The 23,396-nt window shown below is 40.3% G+C and overlaps 3 protein-coding genes across 4 annotated transcripts; 2 read left to right on the plus strand and 1 right to left on the minus strand.

Annotated features, from left to right (window-relative positions):
- Positions 1-2,567: 2,567 nt before the first annotated feature.
- LOC115450021 (CD9 antigen) lies at positions 2,568-7,730 on the minus strand. Its single transcript, XM_037440438.1, has 3 exons — positions 7,515-7,730; positions 6,263-6,781; positions 2,568-6,183 (listed from the first exon to the last, which is right to left on the minus strand). Exons 1-3 carry the CDS (start codon positions 7,578-7,580, stop codon positions 5,953-5,955), a joined length of 816 nt encoding a protein of 271 aa, XP_037296335.1. The 5' UTR covers positions 7,581-7,730; the 3' UTR covers positions 2,568-5,952.
- A 216-nt stretch (positions 7,731-7,946) lies between these two features.
- Positions 7,947-18,317, plus strand: LOC115450020. Of its 2 annotated transcripts, XM_037440398.1 has the most exons (9): positions 7,947-8,109; positions 8,294-8,420; positions 12,128-12,339; positions 12,724-13,030; positions 13,264-13,564; positions 13,879-14,019; positions 14,284-14,322; positions 14,694-14,866; positions 15,509-18,317. In XM_037440398.1, exons 1-9 carry the CDS (start codon positions 8,027-8,029, stop codon positions 15,830-15,832), a joined length of 1,707 nt encoding a protein of 568 aa, XP_037296295.1. In that variant the 5' UTR covers positions 7,947-8,026; the 3' UTR covers positions 15,833-18,317. The 2 variants fall into 2 exon arrangements, with proteins under 2 accessions (XP_037296295.1, XP_037296296.1); XM_037440399.1 differs by lacking the exon at positions 14,284-14,322.
- A 1,139-nt stretch (positions 18,318-19,456) lies between these two features.
- Positions 19,457-23,396, plus strand: LOC119189808 (lysosomal aspartic protease-like). Its single transcript, XM_037440434.1, has 8 exons — positions 19,457-19,670; positions 19,757-19,850; positions 20,065-20,191; positions 20,781-21,023; positions 21,369-21,478; positions 21,618-21,704; positions 22,105-22,261; positions 23,136-23,396. The coding sequence occupies exons 2-8, from the start codon at positions 19,789-19,791 to the stop codon at positions 23,379-23,381; spliced, it is 1,032 nt and encodes a 343-aa protein (XP_037296331.1). The 5' UTR covers positions 19,457-19,670; positions 19,757-19,788; the 3' UTR covers positions 23,382-23,396.

The following is a 23,396-nucleotide window of genomic DNA, read 5'->3' on the forward strand; positions in this document are numbered from 1 at the left end:
CGAGCTTGTAAGTATATCGTACTTCGGTATGTAATAAATAATCTTAATACATCGGAAGTTGGTATAGTTTACGAAGCAGTCGGAAACCTAAACCTAGCAAATTAAAATTTAAAATTAAACTTACTAGTTATCACATATCTCGACTATTAGAAGAAAAAAGTTACATCTGCAAAATGACAAATTTTTAGTACTTATAGTGTCCTGAAGTTTTGATCGCAGACATTTGTTTAGAACTTGTATAATGCGCACATCAGCCATTTTTTTAAAGTATGTCATGAGGACATGATTGTTTTATTTAGTCTCATTTATTTTAAAGAAATATGCTTGTAAGGATATATGTGTTGTACGGGCACACGAAACGTTATTTTATTTATTAAAGAGAGTCGCTCAATAATTGTTAAAAAAGGACATTCAACGATAATATTCATTCTGCATCTGTAAGTATATAAAACAACATTGTACGGAATGCTAGAGCCAATAAAATGTTTTAAATGACATTCGTGTACGACATATAGTCCATTGAAATGTTACATTTTTAGGCCTTACCTTGCGTTTTTTAGAGGACGCAATTTTATTTTGTTGAAGTGTAGGGGGGTCAGAGTAAAGCTAAAACCAGTTTGTGGGGTCGTCACCCTTGTCCCACGGCCGCCATCTTGAAAATAGGGGTTGAAATGGTTTTTACGATGTAAGTATCTCTTAAACTATTTATCTGACAAAAAAAATTAATAAACATTATTTGTTGCAAATTAAATTCTCTACTCAAAACTTTGGTCCAGTAACTTTTTATCGTAGAACTATAAATAAAGTTTTAGCTTTACACTGACGCCCCCTACACTTCAAAAAATAAAATTGCGTCCTCTAAAAAACTCAACCCCAAATGTAACTTTTCAATGGACTAATAAGTACTTACATGATACGTAATAATTATGCGAATCTTAGATATGTGGACGAAGAACAAATTAAATTATCTGTAATATACTTACATATTCTTTTATTCCTCTGAATGACGAGACGAGTTTACCATTCGCCTGGTGGTAAGCGATACGACCGCTCATAAACAGTAGAATCACCATCCAACATCTTGAACAACAAAGTAATATTTGGTATTCCAAAACGCTTGCCATCCTGAGACATGCGGTGTTAAGTCTTATTATGTCTACTAGTTACCCTGTCTACAATGTCCTTCAAATCGGAACACAACAGTGACTACACACTGCTGCTTGGCGGCAGAAATTGACATTGCGGTGGTACTTACCCAAGCGGCCTCTCACATATGAGAGACCTACCGCCAGTAAATACTTAATAAAATATTTTATGAGAATATAATGCCATAAAGTCATGGAACCAAAAATTTGACAATATGTATTGAATGTTATTTTGTTGAATCATTTGTTATTAAAGTTAATTTTTATTTTTAATTAAATTAACAATATTATAATAAGTACTTACATAAATGGTAGAATGTTTTGATGGGATCATGACTGCTTTTTTTCAGGGATAACTAAATGTTAATGAAATGTGAAAGATTATACGCTTTCTTACATTTGTGATCATCGATATCAAAATATAAGTACGTCAAATAATGTTACTACTTGAGATGAAGCGACACAGCGCGCGTATTTTAATGCTTCTGATCAAAGCAGAGAAAAGGTTATCTGGTAATTGTGCGATATTATTGTTATAGTTTGCGCAGATGAAACACTATTTTGACATCTTTAACTCAAAAAATACGTAAAAAGATATATTAATCGTGAAATTCCGTTATTAAACGAACTAATACTTATGAGATCATACCTTTTTTGATATAGGTAATTATAAAACATTATTCATGTAATGGTACAAATGTGGCCGTACATCCTTAAAAGGTTAGTTGGAGTTTTTGACGGTGCATCAAGATAAATCCGTTCCACAATGCAAAATGTACTAGGTACCGTGGACCCTACTACAACAAATATCATTTTACCCAGCACGGTATTTTTCAGATCCAAATTACCTTTTCCGAACCACTGTTTACATCTTTGCCCATCAAATTTTTAGCGCCAGGGTTGGCACTTCATGAACTGAGATTTGTAAATAATTATATTTTCTGCTGAAATTACTAAGTATATTAATTATTATACTTATCTTTCTATGTGATATTATGTTTAATCTTCTTACTAATAGGTATTATAAATGCGAATGTTTGAAAAATATTCGGATGTTAGACGTGAACGCAGAAACCGCCGAACTGATTCGTATAAAATCTGACCCTCTGATAGAGTACTTATATTCCGGGTTAGCACCCAGCAGTTTCAATGGTAGAGTTCCACGGTATAGGTTATCCGCTCAGATTTAACCCTGGACAAGGTATAGATTCAAACAATTCATTTAAATAGGTACCAACTCATTCTACAATCGTCATATACTGCATGGATTGGGAATTGGTAACTGCCTCCCAGGCCCAGAAGGAATCATTTCACTATACTACAAGTTCATCAATCTTAATAAAAGACTAGAGCAACGGCAAAGTTACCTACTGGCTTCAAGGGCTTAAGAATGTAAAGCGTCTTAAAAATAAAACACAATGATTATTGTTAAAACGATAATACCCATTTATTAGTGTTCCAAATGTTAAATGTTTGTGACCGATACAGCGGGAGCTCAAGTCAGCGCTCTGCAGCCCCGCGCACGGCACATCAAACTAACTAATGACCTACTGCACACACATACACCACCAAATCCAAATACCTTTCTGAATCCATTAAAGGAGTGTTACTTACTAATAACGGTCTGCTTATATCAGTGACTTATTATGTTACGATGGTGTAGTTGAACTACAGTTATAGTTAGGAGACGGGGACAATATTCGCCCGCTCAACGAAAGGAGCTATTCGCGCTATTCAGAATACACGCCCATGCATGGGGGCACAGGGGACATCAGTCGCGGGCCGACGCACATGGTGCAGTGTGTATATCACGTGATTGTATTGTTATACAACCACGTGATATGCGCACTGAGACATTGAGGCCTATAAGTTTCCGCGAACATAACCCCTCCGTAGATCCTATAAGTTTCCATCGTTCCCCAATATCCGCCGGGACCGCTGCAATTGCTACGCTGGAGGATCGCTTGTATCCCGTTCGCAGGGTACCCCGGAGATAAAGGCAGTGGTTCCCGCAAAAACAAAAAAAGGAACTTTAATATTTTGATTTACTTATTAATAATGTTTTTCGTATACAAGACATTTCTTTACATTAAATTTTGTTGTATTGACGTCTTCATAAATGTAGGTTTTTTATCTATGTTTCAATATTTGAATAGTTTCGACTAGTCCCGGATTTATACCGTCGTAAGTATTCTTACGTTAAGGCGCTTAATTTGTGCCGTCCCGCATTTGCGTATTTTGTGGAAATGAACAAAGTCCGACTGCAATCAATTCGTACTCAACGGGGTGAACACCTAAAAATAAGGTTAAACATTTATTTGTGCCTGGGCCGCAGTCTATACGGCCTGTTGACAAGTCCGCTATAGTTTTGCCACGTTTCATCGATTATACTTGAGTGTTAAAGCGGCCCGCTCGCCTCGTACAACTATTCACATAACATAAAGGCTTTATTTGTTCTACGTCGGTACCCTAACGCTTGGAAAGTCAAAAGCATAACGCAAAGCATCCGTGTACAACTACGCTGTCGGCTACTGCGGGCTGTCCGAGCGTCTGCCATCTGTCGCGGGCACCGTGGGCCAAACTCGAGAAATCTGTATAAAATTGTGATCAGGGAGTAACGCTTATTTTGCCTAAGACATTTACTTTTATGTTCTACTTTGCCTTCTCTACATGAACTTCGCCAAGATTAGTTTTAGGGAGGTTTATCTGCCCCTACACACTATACTACTTATATAATACCATAACGATTTTGTTTTCAAATCAAATTATACGGGTTTTTGAAAATGCTTTATCATAAAAAAACCTCTGTAGTCGATAGTTCCCCTTGTTGCACATGTATTGTGGCTTATGTGTTTTGCGATTTATTTTTGGGCAGGGGGGTGCACGTGCTCCTACTTGCACCCCCCTCCCGGCGCCTATGCTTCTCTATGGCCGATTGTACTTGGCTCTCAATATCATTAGCCTCACTAAAATATACAACGAAAAGTAAAATTTTGTGGCGAAATAATGATGTGTGTTGTGTGCAGTACGACACCGACGTATCCTGATCTGAAAGTCTACACTTATCCTTAACTATGTCTTTATACCTATCGTACGACAGTATATGGTTTGTAAAAAATAACAATTAAATTATGTTAATAAAATAATAAACTTATAAATATTTGTACTCTATTACAACTTTAAACAGTTGGTTAGGAAATGTAAAAGAAAATAAATCAGTCTTCAAGCGCACAGAGCGGTCACCGGTCGCGGCCGCAGCCTCCGCTCCGTGCTGCAGGCGAGGCCGGGTCGGCCGGCGGCGGCTCGTGCGCAACATGTCATGGCAGTGATAAACGAAACTTAAACTAACAAGAGTATTACGAGTTACGACAAAATGCCAGTCTCCTTCAGATCCGCAACAGCAGCTCTTTGGTTAATCGAGTTCAAAACAATAAGACAAATATCTGTAGAAAATAAAACATAAATAAGTACATGCGGTGAGATAAAATACTAAAGTGCCGAGTCGGTGTAACGCGCATGCGCAACCACACGCCGGGTGAGCCAACTGCTTGCGTATTGTCCGTAGCGAATCCATTTCTACTTTCTAGACTCTATAGTCTATACCTCTGCAGTATGTGGCAGCTATGACACGGAGGTGTGTGTCCTTTGATTATGATTAGTCGAGAAATCACATGTTTGTTTCCAGACCAATCATATTCATCGACGCGGATTCTGATATTGGGTTTCTTTTTTGTTATCTAAAGGCACTAAAATTAAATATCACCCTTAATTAATTTAAATTGAAAGTAACTCTAATAAAACTTTGCAACAAAATCCTAAATTATTGGAAAATGTCACAAAGTTAAGCTTTCAAATGCAAAAACATAATTTTCTAAAATCAATACTTGGGAGTTAGACTATATCACCGTCGCAGCGCCCACAGTACTGCAGCATGCGTACTTAACCAGAGACTCCCTTTTAAACCCGTTGCGATCACCTCTTGAAAGTGGGTTTCGGCCCTCAAAGATGTGGATTAAAATTCCATATACCAATATTTTTGTGTGTTATTGGTGGTCGTACCTATTCTATTATTTACAGTCATGGTTACAGCATCTCGGACTTTATATAAGTAACAAGCGAGCGCCGCCTGGCTGGTTCGCGTGTTGTTACACCGACAGAAGCACGACAACAACATAAACCTACAACTAGTACACATTTGGTTACAAACATATAAACCACGCGGCCCACCGGGTCCGCCGGGGACCTCGGACCGCCGCCAGCACTCCTCAGCCACCCGGAGGGCTGCGTCGTGTCACGTGACACCATTTAAACTCACATTTGGTTACACCCTACAAACTAGTGTTAGTTGCATACAGGATATCCTACAAGCCGGCTCGACACACTACGTCGCGTCCGGCACTACAGTACACCCGGAGCCCATGCGGGCCCGTGGCAGGCACTGGTGGGATCATTGGGCCGTGGGGATTCAGACTTTTGATTATTTATACTTGTGAGTAAAAAATCACTCAGATGCGACATTTTATACAAAAAAATCGTTTTATAAAATTAAATTCAAAAATAGTGCTGTAAATTCAAATATTTGTTGTGATAATATTATATTACATGTGTTATGAGTAAAATTACAATGAAAGGGAAATGGCAATTTCGTGTGAGTCGATTTTATACTCGCAAGTATAATATGGTAGGAACATATTATTCAAAATGGTACAACTCAATAGTTACAGAACACCGGTTAAGACACCGGCAGATGTGATTCATTCGTAAGGGAGGGAGTTCGGGATGACTCGCTGCAAAGATTGAGAACCGCCTACGCCTTGTACGATGGGTCGGGGTGTGCGCGCAGACACAACGCCAGCGTCAGCAGCAGCGCCAGCGCATGCGCCGCCAGCAGCGCGCCCCCCGCCGCCAGCGGCGCCCGCGCGCCGCGCCGCAGCGCCGCCAGAACGCGCGGCCCACACGCCGCGCCGTGCAACCCTGCCGCCGAGCCCGACGCCGCCGGCACGCGCCGCGCCGCCCCGCACTCGCTCGCGTCCTCCGTCTGCAACCACCACAGCACCGTCGCTTTACTAACTGGCCACACTCGCCACTGCATCGCCGCGGGCACGGGGGACACTCACGGCGCAGCATGACGCGGGCACCCAGTAGTGCGCGGCGGGCGCGCCCACGGACAGGTCGAGCGCCGCCGCGCGCGCCGCCAGCGCGGGCTCGTCGCTCGCCAGGCGGCCGCGCGACCACTCGGACGCCTGCCAGTCGCGCATGCTCTCGGCGCCGCAGCACTGCAGGCCCTGTTGGATGGCGTCGAGCGCGTGCGTGCGGGACGGCAGCACGCCGTAGTCGCGCTTCACGGTGAGCTCGAGGCGATCCCGCAGCGCGCGCTGCAGCTGCGGCAGATGCGCGGCGCCCCACCACGCGGCGGCGCCCTCGGCCACGGCGCTCAGCGCGAGCAGTGCGAAGGCGGCGGCGAGGAGCGAGGCGGAGTTCCTGGCGGCGCCGCACAGCGCCAGCAGGGCGCCGGCCGCCAGCGCCGCGGCCCACGCCGCCAGCGCGCACAGGCCGGCGCGCCCGGCCGCGTTCTCGCTGGCGCGCCCGTCCCACAGCGCCCACGCTGCGAACCCGCACGCGCCGCTGCCCACACACTGCAACACCATTAACCAGATACCATTAGGGCCCATATCGCAGTTCTTATCAATTCCGTTGCTGAATACCCATGAAACGTTCTACGAGACATCCAGAAATTATAATAGCTCCATGGAAAATAAAGTCATATTACATTATTATTATCTAGGTTATTACCCTTATATTGTAAAAGAGTTTGAAATACTTACAGTTTTTAAAAAATTCTACAAAACAAGTTAATGTATGTGTCAGTAATGCACATGTTCCTTGTTTATTTATGAAGCGGATATTATATTCTGAGTCCTAAGTGTACATCTATGAAATTTAGACCTTAAGGATTAAGAAAAACCAATCTCTCAATCCTGTTACAGCCATACAAGAGAGTATCGGTCGGCCTTACCCGCCGCGCCAGACAAGTATCTAGTCGTGTTTGTTTATATATGGAAACATGGTGCGAGAAGCAGCCAGGCGTCTTTTTATAGCAATCAGTGTATACAAGTAAATAAATCTCCTGATTGATCCCTGCGAGGTTTTCACACATGTCCCTATATCTTGTTACGAAGTATGTATTAATTAAATTTTGTTTACACAAATTATCACCATTATAAACTTGAAACTAGGTTACCGAAATCGATTGACCATTCAATTACCAATCAATATCGGTAGTGCGCTAATTAGGCTATCGCAAATTGTAGGCTTGTCTTATTTCATTACAAGTTTAATTTACAAATTGAAACAAAAACAAACGCTTACCAGGAATATTATATTAAAAAGTATCAGCAAGCATTTCATCAAAGAATAGCAGCGAGACATTCCCATTGTTTCCTCTTTTTCCGTTTTTCCTACAATTAATATTTTGTTGTATCCAAAATTCGCTAATATACCACTTACACACACAATTCAAAACTTTATAATTAAAATAATAATTTATTTCTATTCCATAATAAACATAAATAAAACTCCATTCGAATCGGATGTCAAACATAGACAATTCCAAAATCATGCCAATTAGTTTACATAGTTGTCAATGATTGTAAAAATACTAAAATCATTTTGTATCAAATTATATAGTAAATAATATTTTTTTATATTATTGAGTTTAAAACATTATCAATGAGCATAAATTTACGTTTTTCCCTAAAGACTATTGTGTTTACCATAAACAAAAATCGGTAACGGTGCGAACAGCGAACAGCGAACGAACACGAATTTTATGACGCTTATTATGACAGCGAATGGAATATCTCCTTGAAAAACATAAATAAATGGCCACCGTTGTTATTACGTTCTTCCTATTAGCTCGATTCTATGTTTGTAAAATGGACGCCGACTATCAAGAGAGTCCGAGGTGATTGCTTACTAAATGCATAATCTAGTAACAATAGTGAATAAACCCAATACTGTAGTAAGGGTTTGCAAATCAAAAAGGGGTCGTTGACAGAAAGTTTCGCGCCACTGTGTTTCCAGCAGCGGTCGTATTGTGTTCGCCTCTCCTTTCGGTAATGTTATCAATGAAAGGACGCTATTTTCAGGGATCGCACTACGTCCCGTCGAGAAAAACGGTGGAGCATGAATTCACAACGGCTGGAGGAAATCGTGGCGGAACTGATGAAGCCCATCAGCGACATCCGCCGCAGCTTCGACACGGATCTCAGCGCGGTGAGTGCTCTGCTGCCCACACTATCGCGGTCCGGCGCGGCATTCCCTGCCGGCACCCATTGCGCTCTCTGCCACTGCAGTCCTAACTCCCAGTGCACCGCGAAACGCAGAGACAAGTCGCTAGTTCAGCAGCGTACTCACCGACATCAGTGCTCAGTGATGTAGTTTGTGTGGTGTGCCTCATGAATACGGGCAAGCGGCGGTAGCGTGCCCGCCTACAGGGTGTGCACTCAAACCATGCATATCGCGTGCAGATTAAGTTCAACAGAGACCCTGCCATGTATAATGGGTATGTGTGGTTCGGGCGATAGGTGTTTGTTTTGTGCTAAATATTTACATAATCATGTTGGCTTGCTCACATGGGTCATGCATCATTTCCCCATGTAAGTTGCTTGTTTAAATTGTTTTATATAAAACCTTGAGTGTGTTATCTCAAGGTTTTTCTTGTGAATGTTTTATTATGTCTTAGCCTCACAATACACTGTTCTCTCAACCAAGGTTAAACATGCTAAAAAGTGTTATGTAAAAAGTAAGCAAGTGTGACGGTGCCTGGAGGTACCATATTAAATATGTGTAATTTAATTATAACGAAAACATTAATTCCACTTGTGTTGCCAAAACACTAAAACTTTTCCTATTTTATTTTTTTTGTCTATTTTGAGCTTGGATGTTGGTAGCTCAATCACATGACACATACAAGCAGTGATTTCAAGGCATATCATTGTTGTTCTAGTGTCATAGGTAAACAGAAAAAAAATGATATATTCACTAGGGATGTACGAGGTTGCAAAATCTGAATCTGCAGATACACATCTCAGTTTTTTAATACAGTTAACATCCAGTGCCAGATTTATATTTTTATGAGTATAGGCCACTTTATTTCTGCCGCCCCATGTAGGTAGGTTTTTGTATGTATGTAGGTTTTTAAAATACTAAATAATTTTCCATGTGTTTGTATTATTTAATAAACAAATGATTAATTAAATTGAGTGAGCATGCTCTGAAATCTGCCGCCCATAGGCCCCTGCCTATATGGCCTATTTACAAATCCATGACTGTTAACATTAGAATGCATGACTTTAAAATGAAAGTTGATGCTTTAATTGACAAACATCACATGTTTTTAGTGACTTCTATCTTGCTTCTTACTAATATTATAAATGCCAATGTCCTTCAATATGTATGGTTGTTTATTACAAGTAAAGGCAGACACAGCTGAATAATGTTGAATAAAATTTGGCACAAGGATAAGCTGTAAACAACACCTATTACCTACCTACATATAATAAATCTCACTTTTCACTAATATCAAACATGCAAATGCTTGTGGCAATGTTTGGGTATTTGTCTCTTATAAGTAAACACAGACATAACTGATTAGATTTAGATGAAAGTTTGCATGTGGGTAGACCATGTCCTAGATTAACACATTGGTTATTTCTTATTCTGATAATTTGCTCCCATAGGAAATAATAGGTTTAATTTGATTTTTAAATAGGAGGGGCTGGCATGACACATTTTTTAAGGGACATAAATATTTCTCATCTATGCATTACTCATTATTTCTGCAATAAAATTACTGGGGGATGCAAGGAATAAGTAGTAGAATATGATTTTTTTTGGCTGTTCATGCAATCATGCAAATCTCAGTCATCGGATTCAAAATCGAATTACTGAAAAGTTGGAAGCTATATTCTAAGTAACATAATCAAACAATGTATATATATTTGTTTAAGTGAAAAATCTAATAATTTTCGTCGCGCGTATTCTGTGTACATGGTGGTGAATTGGAGGAGTATAACAGGCTGTAATAAGATGGCTCAGCTAGTCATACAAATATTTTCATCAATATTTTCATAAAAGAAATCCTTGCCCTCTTCAATAAATGGGCTATGCAACACTAAAAGAATTTTCTAATTGGAACCAGTGTCTTCAACATCACCTGCATGCCAAACAGTTCTATATTCTTATATACACATTCCGTTAGCGTCGTGCCGACATCCCGACCCGCAACTATTTGACGAAATCATAAAAGTAATAAATAATAATGAAAGTTTCAGTTGACACTGTTAATTGCCATCTTTAAGAAGAATTTTAACTTAATTATGAAATTTACAAATTAAATCAATCCGTTTGAGATCTGCCAAAAAGTAATGGATACAAATACAGATATTTCTTCTTGATCTTGAGGATTGAGAGTTATTGGACCAAACAAATGTTATCACAGAGCTGATGGGTTGACATATTTCAGTCACCAGATGACAGTGAAATACTATAATACCAAGTCCCCAAACTGACAGGGGCCGTGGGTAGTTGCAAAGAATGGAGTCGGTCAAGATATGCAACATTAACATTTATGAGTTGCGTGGCCGACGCGCCCGCCGCCCACACCACTCAAAATTTATGTACATATTTAGTACAAAGTAATGAAAAACTTGTGTCAATACCCAAAATTTCAGTATGCACAGCATTCTGCAGTAACACTATTGTAAAAACAGTGGGACTGTGGTAATGAACATAATTTCACAATACAAATTAGCATATCCATATACATGTGAAATCACTAAAACAATTTGTATAAATTTTGTACATAAATTGTGTTACTGGTTGAGCAACACAAGACCAATATTGTAATGTACATGTTCTAATATATTAGGTGTTTATTAAATTTACATACTGTATTATTGATTTTCAATTAGTGACCTTTTTTAACAATATATGTACTACTTATAAGGCATAATTTACTAGGTAAAATGTTAAAAATATTTATAAAAAGATTGATGTCCATTAAAATGGATCCCGTATAAAACCTTACTTCTTGATTTACAGCCATTGATCTGGTTGTGATTACACAAAAGTGTGCGAGCAGACGACTAGCCCCAAAGAGGAGAAAAGTATGATGCTATGCATAAGATTGCAATATTGTGTAGTTTTAAATATTACAGTACAAGTTTTTGGCCTTGAATTGAATCTATTCAACAAATACATAAATTGTATGATGTCCTTTTTAGTACAAGCTAGTCTACAAAAAAAGACAATGTTGATTTCCTATTTTGTCTAATCATATGGGTTCAATGAACCCAAAAGGATGATCTCAGTCACTTGTAAAAATATATTATCTATGCAGGCTTTATTACAATGGAACTTGCACACTGTGTAAACACATAAATGTATTCTATTTGTGGATTACACAGTTTTGTGCAAAGATAACATGCATAATAGAGTATAAAAAAAAAAACTTTATAGAATCATTATGTATTTTTGTATTTAACCATTTTACAGACTTAAAATGTTGGTCATGTTTTTCTAACATCGGGAACATTATAGCGCACTCGCCAGACGTGTTTCAATAATTTTAAATTCTTACAAGAACACAATATGATTTGTGACGACTGCAGTCAATGTTAGCGAATAGATAATAATGTATTGTCTTTACAAAAGGCTAACTTGATGTTTTAAAGATGACCTGTACTATGAACCATGGAGCACTTTGGAATATAAAGTGTGTGAATACAAAACGGTGTTCAACATAAACACAAATAAATACACGCTCACGCCTTTATCGCCGAGGGGCAAGTACTGCGCTCGCACGGTGCAGGAGTGGAGTTGGTATTGTTTTTGGTTAGTATGTGGTGCTTAACAACAGGTAAAAAAATGTAACCTAAAAAAAGTTAAGCGTAACGAAGGCGCAATCTGTCATATTGCAGTTGTTGGAGGAATACCTGACGGAGGCGGGTCTGCACGCGCTGGAGGCGGGGGAGGATGGCGAGGAGGGCGGCGCGTCACCCATCGGCGTCGCGCCTAATTACGCCGAGCTGGCGCTACTGCTGCAGCACTCGGCCTGTCTCTACGGTCGCAAGGTGGACTTCCTCTACCAGCACGTGCTCAACGTCAGCGACTCTTTGCAGAATGGCACTCAGTGAGAATTAATTATTATTTACTTAACAAATAGATACCGATGTACAACTGCTTTACTGAACCTACACCTAGGAGCTGATGATGCTACTGAAGTTAGGATATGCATACTGGTCTGACAAGAGTCACTTAGAATCTCATCAGTAGCTTTTACGTATGATAATATAATATAAAGCTGAAGTTTGTTTGATCGTGCTAATCTCAGGAACTACTAAACTGATTTTATTTATTTTTTTACAAATTAGAAACTCTTGAGTGCTATAGGTTATTTTTTTATCCCAATAATATATACAAGCGGAACTTTTATCCCGGAAAATAAATTTACACGGGGACGCGATGTAGTCGCAAGAACTAACAAAATGTAAATTGATATGAGTGGTGACCGCAGGGAGGAGGCGGGTCGCGAGCCAGGCGCTGCGGAGTCGCCGGAGGCGGGCGGCGGGTCGGCGGCGGCGCGGCGGCGGCGGCGGGCCTCGGGGCCGGCGGGGCTGGCGGGCCGGTTCGGGCGCGTGGCGCTGGAGCCGAGCGCGGCGGCCCGGCGCGAGCCCGCGGCGCCGCGCCCGCCGCCCACGCTGCCGCGCATGTACATCGAGCTGGAGCCGCGCGTGCTGGCCGACGGCGACGCGCCCTTGCACGACTACGCCGGCGAGCCCATCGGACTGCCCTCCGACTTCCACGTCATTTGGAGACTGCAGGTCATTATGAAGCACAACTTTTGGAAGCGAATACATCCACATGTTATCTTTTATTATTAACATTAAGTCCAATGCGAGTTATTAATGATTGACATACATAAGATAATGAAGAAATAATTTGAGCCCTACAATGTAACTTTTCACACTTATCCACAGCCCATTCATAATAGTATCACCCATATAGGAAGGTTGTAAATAAAATTATATGCATGTTTCATGTGTAATTTATTCAGGATGGTTACCTCGTTGACGAGCTGGAAGGGCCTCGGTCATCGAGCGAGTCTATTTTGAACCCGATATCGTTGGTGGAGCTGCAGGCCGCTATAGAGGCGGCGGCGCCCCCGTCCCCGCCGCCGCTGCCGTCGCCGCTGCGGGAGCGCTCGCCGTCGCCGGACGCGCATGCGCCGCCGCTGCACGCCAGCACGCCGCTGCCGGACCGCACGCCCTCGCCGCTCAAGAGACAAAGGAAGAGAAGAAGCGACGTCAAAATCGACGAAATTGTAGGCGGCAGGATCAAAATTTTAATCAGTAAAGGTGAATCAATAACAACACTTTATGGCCATCTTCATTATGAGTAGAAAGTAAGTGACATTACTACCCAGAAACAGTAATAACTGCATTACACTGCTCTGGCCTTGTCATCTTGAAATGTAAGTCTCATAACGCCCAGTGAACCCAGTGATTATTACGCTGGCTACAGTTGTACTTTGAACTGGAACACAACAGAGGTTTTAAATAAATAATTTTAAGTAAAGGAAATGTGTGGAAAGATGTAGTGTATCTCCAGCAGGAAGTCGTTTCAACATGTGAACCATTGGTTTAATTGCTAAAGCGAAGTATTGCTTCAGAGTTAAAGCGGCAGCTGCGATGCGTGCAAGAGTTCAGCATCGAGAGTAAATGGATCTCGGACGTGGTGGAGCGGCGCAAGAGCCGCATCCTTGCCGAGCGCAGGCGCCTGCGAGCACACCACCCGCGGCCCCCCAACACTGGTGAGTCATCCAACGCTTACAGCCGGTAACGAACCCGCGAGTTCCATCTGCGAATCACAATTCCTCGACCGATACACAAGTATTTGTTTTGAGCTAGGTGCTGCGGGAAAGACCATCTGGTTCTCAATACTCACAGCACAAAACTAGTACCTCAGTGTAAGGTCACGATTGGGACGTGTATATGAATGTTGGGAGCATTGATATAAAGTCGTGGTGCATTTGTTTAAACTGGCTTCGTGACGTGACCGGTTTTATCTTTTGCAGCCTTCCGCGGATTCGATGATTCGGACGCGGACATCGGAGGTGAGTGTTGATTAGAGACTCACACTCGTGCAGACAGTCGCGTCGCATTGCGGTTCAGAAATGTAGTGCGGTCTGTCTGTAGCCTGCGATACGATCGTTTCAGCATACTACGAGACATTATAATATATTTTATAATGTCTCAGAATGACATACTTTATGTACTTATTCCAAGAGGGTCCTTGGAATACTTTGAATTGAAATTGTAGATTGTATGGCAATTGTTTATGTTCACGATCTTTCCGTGTGGAGATTGACATTCTATCCTCACCTATAATTTGTATATTTTTTGTAGTGAAAATTAGTTGATACATGTGGTGTAGCATTACTTATTGTGTAAAGATGTGTATGTAATTTATGTAACGGTGTGCCAGGGTTCCTCGGTTGGAGCAGCTCGGAGGCGGCGCTGGCGGCGGCGGAGGGCGCGACGGCGGCGGTGGCGGCGCGCGAGCCCGACAGCGACGACGACGGGTTCTTCGAGCAGAGCTCCCTCGGGGACTCCGACCACTCGCGCGTCGAGGACCTGTCCGTCAACACCTCCGCCAACGTCAGTACACACATCATTCACAATATATACTCAATATCTGGATAGTTCATATAAAAATAATGTGTTATTATTTTATTTAATGCTTAATTTAGTTTAGTCTAGTAGCAATCATCATAAATTGCATGACAACAACACATTTATTTTAACAAATCTTAGAATAAAATGCTATAAATTATATAAAATCTAAGTTAGTCTTACAAACTGACGCCGCATTCCCATGATGTTGTACAGTTGTCAGTTAGGTACTAATCATTGCACATTTTTTAAACATGCAACAATGTATCTCAATTCATATTAAATATCTATCATTAAGATGAGTGCTGGTGGTAGGTTATTTATATCCGACTAGATGGTGATCAATGCACACAAAAAATAAAAACTAATTATTGTGGGCCATGTAACTTTGTCTGTGATAAGTTGTATATCCAGTTTCAGTCAAGTCATTACAAGTCGGTTCAACTGTGTTGATTGGCAACAACTGGCATACTTTATCTTGCCCTACTCTGCTTACCATCAGGTGTAGTGGGTTCAAATTGCTGTAAAAAAGGCTTCACAAAGCTTTCTGAGCATCTCTTAGAGTCCTATGAACTGATATACATAGTGTAAGTATAATTCAGAAACATCCTATTTTACAATGAACAGAGCGAGTGGGCGGCGGCGGGTGGTGCGGGCGGCGCGGGGGGCGCGGGCGGCGCGCGCGCGCTGCACGTGCGGGCGCTGGCGCGCGACGTGCTGGCGGCGTGTCCCGCGAGCGGCGCCGCGCCCTTCACCGCCGTGCTGGACGCCACCGTCAAGCACCAGACAGACGTGTCGCGCATCCTGCTCGCGACGCTGTTCCTGGCCAACGCGGGCAACGTGGAGATCCTGCCGGGCGCGCCGCTCTCCACCGGCACCTTCTCCGTGCGCCTGCTCTCCACGGACGAGCGGCTGTACTGCGCCACGGCACGGGAACACTTCCAACGGTAGACGCGTCGCTCCTGCACTCCTACTGACTATGTGATACTCGTTCTCATATTAAACGTGATAGATAACACGAGAGTTATGAGTGTATTCACAAGCCCGGGTGACAATAAAGTTGGTGTTCACAAAAGCAGCTTTGCTGGAAAACTTGTTAACTGCAAATACCAAACATGGACACACAAGGACTAAACTCTTGGGTTTGCTGAGCATTATCTAACATAAATTCATATCATATGTGATGTGACTTGAATTGACTAATTCTGGTGGAAATAATACTAGCAATGAGAATTGTACGACGCTAGTCTGATTATGTATGTTCATGTGGCCAATGTTTTTTACTTTTTCTTTCTGCATGATCATTGTTGTTGTATGTAGAAAAAGTTTAGCCAAACTGAGTGCAATCAACGCGTGACTGTTTGTATGTGCGTGAGGGTGTGGTTGTATACTTGAGACGGTGCTATAGCCTGTTAGACGGTTAAGTTAGGACACTTACAAGTATCAAAAGAGGCTGTCCAGGGACAAAGTGTGTGTATTGAAAATATTTTATATAACGTAATTTTATCACAGCCAGCCTCACTGAATTGGATGAAGGCTCAGCCATTGCATTTAATGGCATAAGACAGCATTAGGACTGTGATCTCTCCACTGTATGATGTAAATATTTCCAGTGCATCATGTAACCGCGTAGGTAAATCGCGCCTTCACAATAGGTAAAGTGCGTGAGCGGGACGGTGAGACATTTACCAGTATTATTAATGTAATACATATCAGACATGCTCGAACTTATCGCGACTATATTTCTTTACTAAAATCCATTTTTAATGAAGCTATTTTTTTTAAATCGGGTTGGATCATTTTTTTAAATAACTTTTACTAAATCAATTTAAATTACCAAAATATAAAATAATATTTGTAAATAATTTGTAAATATAGAAGTAAGATGTAGACATGTTTTATGTCGTCATAAGTAATGTTAGTTGGATTTGTGATGTAACGATAGTCCTGTACATAGTGTATAAGGCCAATTCCCAAAAGACGGGTGTCCGCGGCGGTGGACGGCGGCGGCCGGCACGCTAGTATATCTATAGTCACATTCCATGCTATTGGCCGTATTCTCCGTGGTGCACTCTAGTGAATTTTGTACGTACGAACCAATCTTGTCAGACGTCGATATCTTTGCAGCCTAAAGGCAGTCACGAGGCAGTGTCGCGAGTGTTTGTGTCGGTGAAATGTTAATGTTCATGTTATACATGTCGGCCTCGGCTGTACTCGTGTTATTATGTTTTATGTAAGTTTAAACTAATAAAATTACCACTAACTTTGGATACAAAGTGTACCGTCCTCTTTACCAAAGTACGAACTAGCTGCGAACTGCAGGTCATTTGGTGTTAATCAAAATTTATACTATACTACGATGTACAAATTTTTATATCACTATCTAAGAAATATATGTATATATAATGTAATTTACCAGTAACACACATTATATTTAATTAACGGTGTTAATTTAACATACCTTTTAACTTGAACTATTAAATTTATTAGTAGCACACAGGCTCCTCTATGTCCGAAAAAGCCTGGAAGCTGTTTCCTTGATAAATACTTTAAGTATAATATAGATAATATATTTCACGCGAAGTTACACATACTAGGTGTTTTAAATAAAAATGTATGTCCTTGTCTGTCAAATGGTATGACACAAAGTATTATGTAGTGTGGGGCGCAGGCGTCGCTTCACTCGTGTGTCATTCATATTCTCCATTCGAATATACATCACCCGGCCGAGGTCGTATCAACAATTTGGTGCCGCCTTCGATTTTTTCATGTCCGATCAGTAAGGCAGGAGTTATATATTTTGTAAGTTTTATTTCTATAAACTTAGTAAACACATTTTTATTAAATTAAATACAATAGCATACATTAGTTGTGTGTTGCGATAACTATGTACATACAATCTACTACAACTAAGTTCTTTGCTGTTTATGTTAGTCTTTGGTTCGTAAGTAAATGTTATAATGTTGCAACCGTAAAACAACACTACACATCCCACTATTGTATTAAGTAATAATGTTTGAATGATAAATTTTTAAAAATAATCAAAGTGAATATTTTGTAACTTAAAATTTTGTAAATATAAAAATAATTACGAAATAGGCTTATAAGATATATAAGTGGGTTGTAAATTTGTATGTAGTTGAAATTGTGGAATGTTTAACTTTTTATATCTGTGCCTTATTGTGTACAACAAATAAGTGCCGTGTCCACTGTCGGCGGCCCCGCGCATGCGCCGGCGCCGCGTGTAGTGTAATATAGGCGCAAGTACGCGCTCGCTATGAGCTGCGCGTATTGCACATTCGTGTGTCAAATTATCGACTCGGGCAGCTGTCCTGGACATTGTAATAAATAACAAAATTGTAGAAAATGTATGTAAAGCCCGTTTGGCGGTAAATCTTAATAATTGTTAATTGACATAATTAAAACATGTGCGTTATTCTGTCTATTATTTAATTCCAAAAAGTTTTAGTTATAAAGGTTATTATTTATAAGTAATTTTGAAAATGAAATGAATCATTTCGAAATATTGGTTATATTTATGTGGGCACTCACCCACATAAAATTATGTAAAAACATACCTACATCCACATCCCCATATACCGAAAATAAAACATCAATTAATGACTGATTCATCCATCATTGTCGAGAGTGATAGCTGGACATTCTCCAATAATATAAAAACGCGTTTTTATATTTTTAATCATCGTGGATTCGCCCGCGTGAAAGAGTATTCCAGATAGTAGTCCCGCTAAATATTTTCCTAGGGTAGAAAGTTGCCTATGTCTTTCCAAGAATCTAAAACTACCTCCATAGCAAATTTCAGAAGAATCCGTTGAAGAATACATGATTGTAGCGAAACTTTAACCGTTTACGCAGCTCCCGCAACTAAAACTCTCAGAAGAAATAAATTACTCCGTTTATGCGTACTCCATTTTCATTGTTTCGCTGCGCCGCTTCTATTGGTCATAGTGTGATGTTATATAGCCTATAGCCTTCCTCGATAAATGGGCTACCGACTACTAAAAGAAACTAATTTAAAATTGAAGAAATAATAATTCCTGACAGAAGCGCTTTCAAACAAACATACTTTTCAGCTTTATAATATTTTACTTAGTATAGACAAAGAGTAATATACAGTATAGAAGTATAGATATATGAAAGTAACTTTTACTGTTAAACCAGTTAACCGATTTTGTTAATTGTATTTTATCATGTAGATTGTAACCCTATTAGAAATAAAGACGATTCTACGGTGGCCGCCGCAAACTTTGCCTTAGGTAAGCCTATACAAAAATCTAAGGAGCAAGGTCGAAGAAAGTAAAACTATAAGATTTTTTTTTATAACAACTTGGCTGTATGGGCTATACTTCTGAGACTTCATATATTTGCATTAGAAACAATTATTATAAATAAGAAAAATGGAGATGAATGGTATTTTTTTTCTATAAGGCGATACCTCAAGGTCCATTTTCATACATTTTGTTTCACCTTTAATCTGGGTAAATAATTATTAAATAGTAATTTAATCTTAAATGGACCTTGAGGTATCGCCATAATGAAAATGAAATATGAAATGACTGCTTGCTCATTCATTCTTCCGTCCCGACTTTTCATTATATTTATATTTCGTATGTCAATTGTCAATTACGTCAAATAACAACTGTCAAGTTTGAATATTGCGCTGCAGTTTTTTTAATTGGATAATTCGATTTATTTGATGCGTGACTGTTGCGTTGTATAGCTGCGTCTTTTATTTTTATTGTGTTAGTGATATAATTTACATTTAACGGTATACAACTTCAAATAATTTAATAGTTAAGTACCGGCATTTTCAGGACATATTATTTATTTGTAAGCATTGTGTGTTTTCGACAGGGCGGTGCGGTCAGAGGTGACTTGCATTAACAATGGGCCGATTCCTAGTAATAATGCTGTTTGCGGTGGTCACCTGTGTGACCGCCTTCAGCAGGTAAGCTTTTTCTTTTGTGCGGGCTTAATCATACCTGCTTAGTCATTAAGACGCGACATAACATTACCCTGAACTGAATTCGCTGTTGTTATTTCAGCGCGTAAAAGAATTTGTTTTAGATTTCTTTTCTAATTATTGAGGATTTTATCTATCTCAGTGTATCAGCATCTCATAATCAATTTGTGCTTTGTGACAAGAATGTATGTAATGTCAGGGTGCCGTTGTACCGCATGCAGTCGGTGCGCAAGCACATGCACGAAGTGGGGACTGAGCTGGACATCCTGCGCGTGAAGTACGCCGTCTCAGGGCCCGCGCCGGAGCCGCTCTCCAACTATCTTGATGTGAGACAAATAATTTTAATAATGTAGGGAAAAACAAATTAGTACCTATAACATTTCAAAGCATGAAAAATTATCCAAATATTTTGCATCAAAATTAACCCACTTTCAGCTTTGTTCAAAATAATACCAAAATGGCTTATTTTTAAAGGATATGTTATGGAAGTCATAACATCATATCAATGGAGGAATAACATTCATAATATGCAATCATAATTAAAATATAGTTGAATTCAATGTCTTGCTCAATCTAATATTAAAAAAATTGAGCTAGCATTAATGTGACAGGCATTCTATTGCATTAGAATTATTTACAAAACATTAAACAACAGTTTTGCAAGTTGTTTTGAACAAATGATGATAACCCGCGACCTCATGTGTTTATCGCTGTCTGTGTTGAGGTGACTGGTGGAGTTGGTGACCACGGTTGCTTATCATGCTGTTGTTTATTATAAATATACAGCTTTACACATTACTCAAGTTGGCCATATTGTTACATATATAGTATTTTTTGTACCTGTTATTGGTTTTACAATTTTTTTATATTTGTAAATGAGGTAGTGAATATTGCAATATGTTAACTTTTGTGTAGGCACAATACTACGGACCGATCTCGATCGGATCGCCGCCACAGTCTTTCAAGGTGGTTTTCGACACGGGCTCTTCAAACTTGTGGGTGCCCTCTAAAAAGTGCCACCTCACAAACATTGCTTGTTTAGTGCACAACAAGTATGACAGCACTAAGTCCAAGACATACCGCGCCAACGGCACGCAGTTTGCCATACAGTACGGCTCAGGCAGCCTCTCTGGCTTCCTCTCAACCGATGATGTCACTGTGAGTATCATCAGCATAGGTGTCGAATTTCATCCTCATGTTATCTTTGAATTTTTAGCTATTATTTTGTATGTACCTAAAACAGTTTTAACTGTGGCTCTAGCCGCTTTAATGCCCATTTCTAAGAATGTAAGTACATGTTATAAGATTCAGGTTTCATAATTTTCTACTAGTGAAATATTTTTATATGTTTGATAGTATTTTCAGAGATACATACTGTATTAGAATACCACAGTTTTAATATAAAGCTTAAAGTCAAATAACTCAAACCATCCCTTATATGGAGATCACTGTTATATCCTTTGTTCTCTAAGTAATTGTAACATATGGGTGGCGATGGTGTAGGTGGGCGGCCTGTCGGTGCGCTCGCAGACGTTCGCGGAGGCGATGTCGGAGCCGGGGCTGGCGTTCGTGGCCGCCAAGTTCGACGGCATCCTCGGCATGGCATTCAGCAGGTAAAACTGCATATTACACATACATAACTAGATCATTAATTTTAATCAATATTATACTGCAACCTTTATGCAGTTCATGATACGATTTATATTATGAAGTGTAATGATTGTGTAAATTGTAATTGGCGTTGTTTTACAGCATCTCCGTGGACGGCGTGCCGCCCGTATTCGACAACATGGTGGCGCAGGGACTCGTACAACCAGTCTTTTCCTTCTATCTCAACAGGTTAATCTTATTATCAGATTTTTTGCGTGGACCTTTTACTTGTTTGTCTTATACGGCAACAAAAAAAGAATGATCAGCAGCATATTTTTTTTGTTAAGTTGGCCATGAGATTTGCTTATGATTTCTTATGTTTACACGAATGTTAAACATTTAAATAAAACAATTTTACGAATTTTATCGCGGATTTTTATATTATAATTTGCTCCTGCTGTTTTGGAGGCGGCCTTCATAGCCGTGTGGGAGCGGGACCGAGGTGTGGGTCGTCCAAAAAGTCAAAGTTACTATATCTACATACATTTTAAAATTATACAAAATATGACTGCTATTCTACTATAGACGACGTACTTCTATTTATCCTACTTTAAAGTGCAGATTTAATAGTTGGTAATAATAACTGCAGAGACCCTTCGGCAACGCAAGGCGGCGAGATCATCCTGGGCGGGTCGGACCCGGCGCACTACCGCGGCAACTTCACCTACGTGAATGTAGACAAGCCCACCTACTGGCAATTCCACATGGACTCTGTCTCCGTCAAGGGACAGAAATTCTGCGCTAAGGTCTGTAGAACTGTCGGGAGTGAATTATCAAATCTAAGTAACAAATAATGATAGATTTAAGATTTTGTATATATTAAATAATAGACTGCTATGGATAAAAAGAGACGGGATTAACATCACCTATTTATGACAACATGGATTCTATCAAGTATAATAATTAACAAATTTAATACAAAAAATCCTTCCTTGTTACCAACCTAGCAAATAAAATTACCCAGTGGTAGCAGGTGGTGCTGAACGAGCGAACCGCCCAGGGTTTTACGATTAAAGAAGCTTCGTGTTTGCAAAGCACTCAAGGAAAAAACATTACCCTCTTAAGGCAAATGTAATAGGGGACCGGCCTATGCTTGATTTTGTACATTATTCTGTATGTAATGGTTAATAACACGAAAAAGAAGCACTCCTGCGAAAACTGCATAAGAATTGGTTAAAAAATGAGTGAATAATTCATATTTAAAATATTGTAATATGCAGAAGTGGGCGCGAAGTAGGGATATCGCTTCATCTCTTTCTTTCGCACGCGTCGTAATTCCCGATGACGTCACATGTGGCTATTTCATCTCTTTTCTGTTTCTTGTTAATTACCCTTCCACCGAAATTCAAATACTTATAACTTATTGATTTCTTACCGGATTTTAATAATTCTTTCTGTGTTATAATTTATATTATGTAAATATTTGATAATAGTAAAGAACAAAATGAGTCCGTCCCCTATTGGGTAAAAGTCATCGTAAAATATGCAGCCCAGTCTTGTATTAGTTATTGCCATTATTGAGTTTAAATGATGACTATTTAAAATGTAATCTCAGCATGATGTTGGCTACAAGCGGTTGGTGTGATATGTTTATTGATGTGTGTGTGTGTGTGTGTACAGGGGTGCGAAGCGATCGCGGACACGGGCACTTCGCTGATCGGCGGGCCGGTGGCGGAGGTGGCGGCGCTGAACGCGGCGCTGGGCGCGACGCCGCTGGCGCTGGGACAGTTCATGTTCGACTGCGCGCTCGTGCCGCGCCTGCCGCGCGTCAGCTTCGGCATCGGTGGCAACACCTTCACGCTCGACGGCGTCGACTACGTGCTGCGCGTGAGCACCGCTTCTCTACCATTACGACACTGTAGCTAGTCGCATCTCTCACCT

Source organism: Manduca sexta, chromosome 19, assembly GCF_014839805.1.
Source record: "Manduca sexta isolate Smith_Timp_Sample1 chromosome 19, JHU_Msex_v1.0, whole genome shotgun sequence".
Lineage (NCBI taxonomy): Eukaryota > Metazoa > Arthropoda > Insecta > Lepidoptera > Sphingidae > Manduca > Manduca sexta.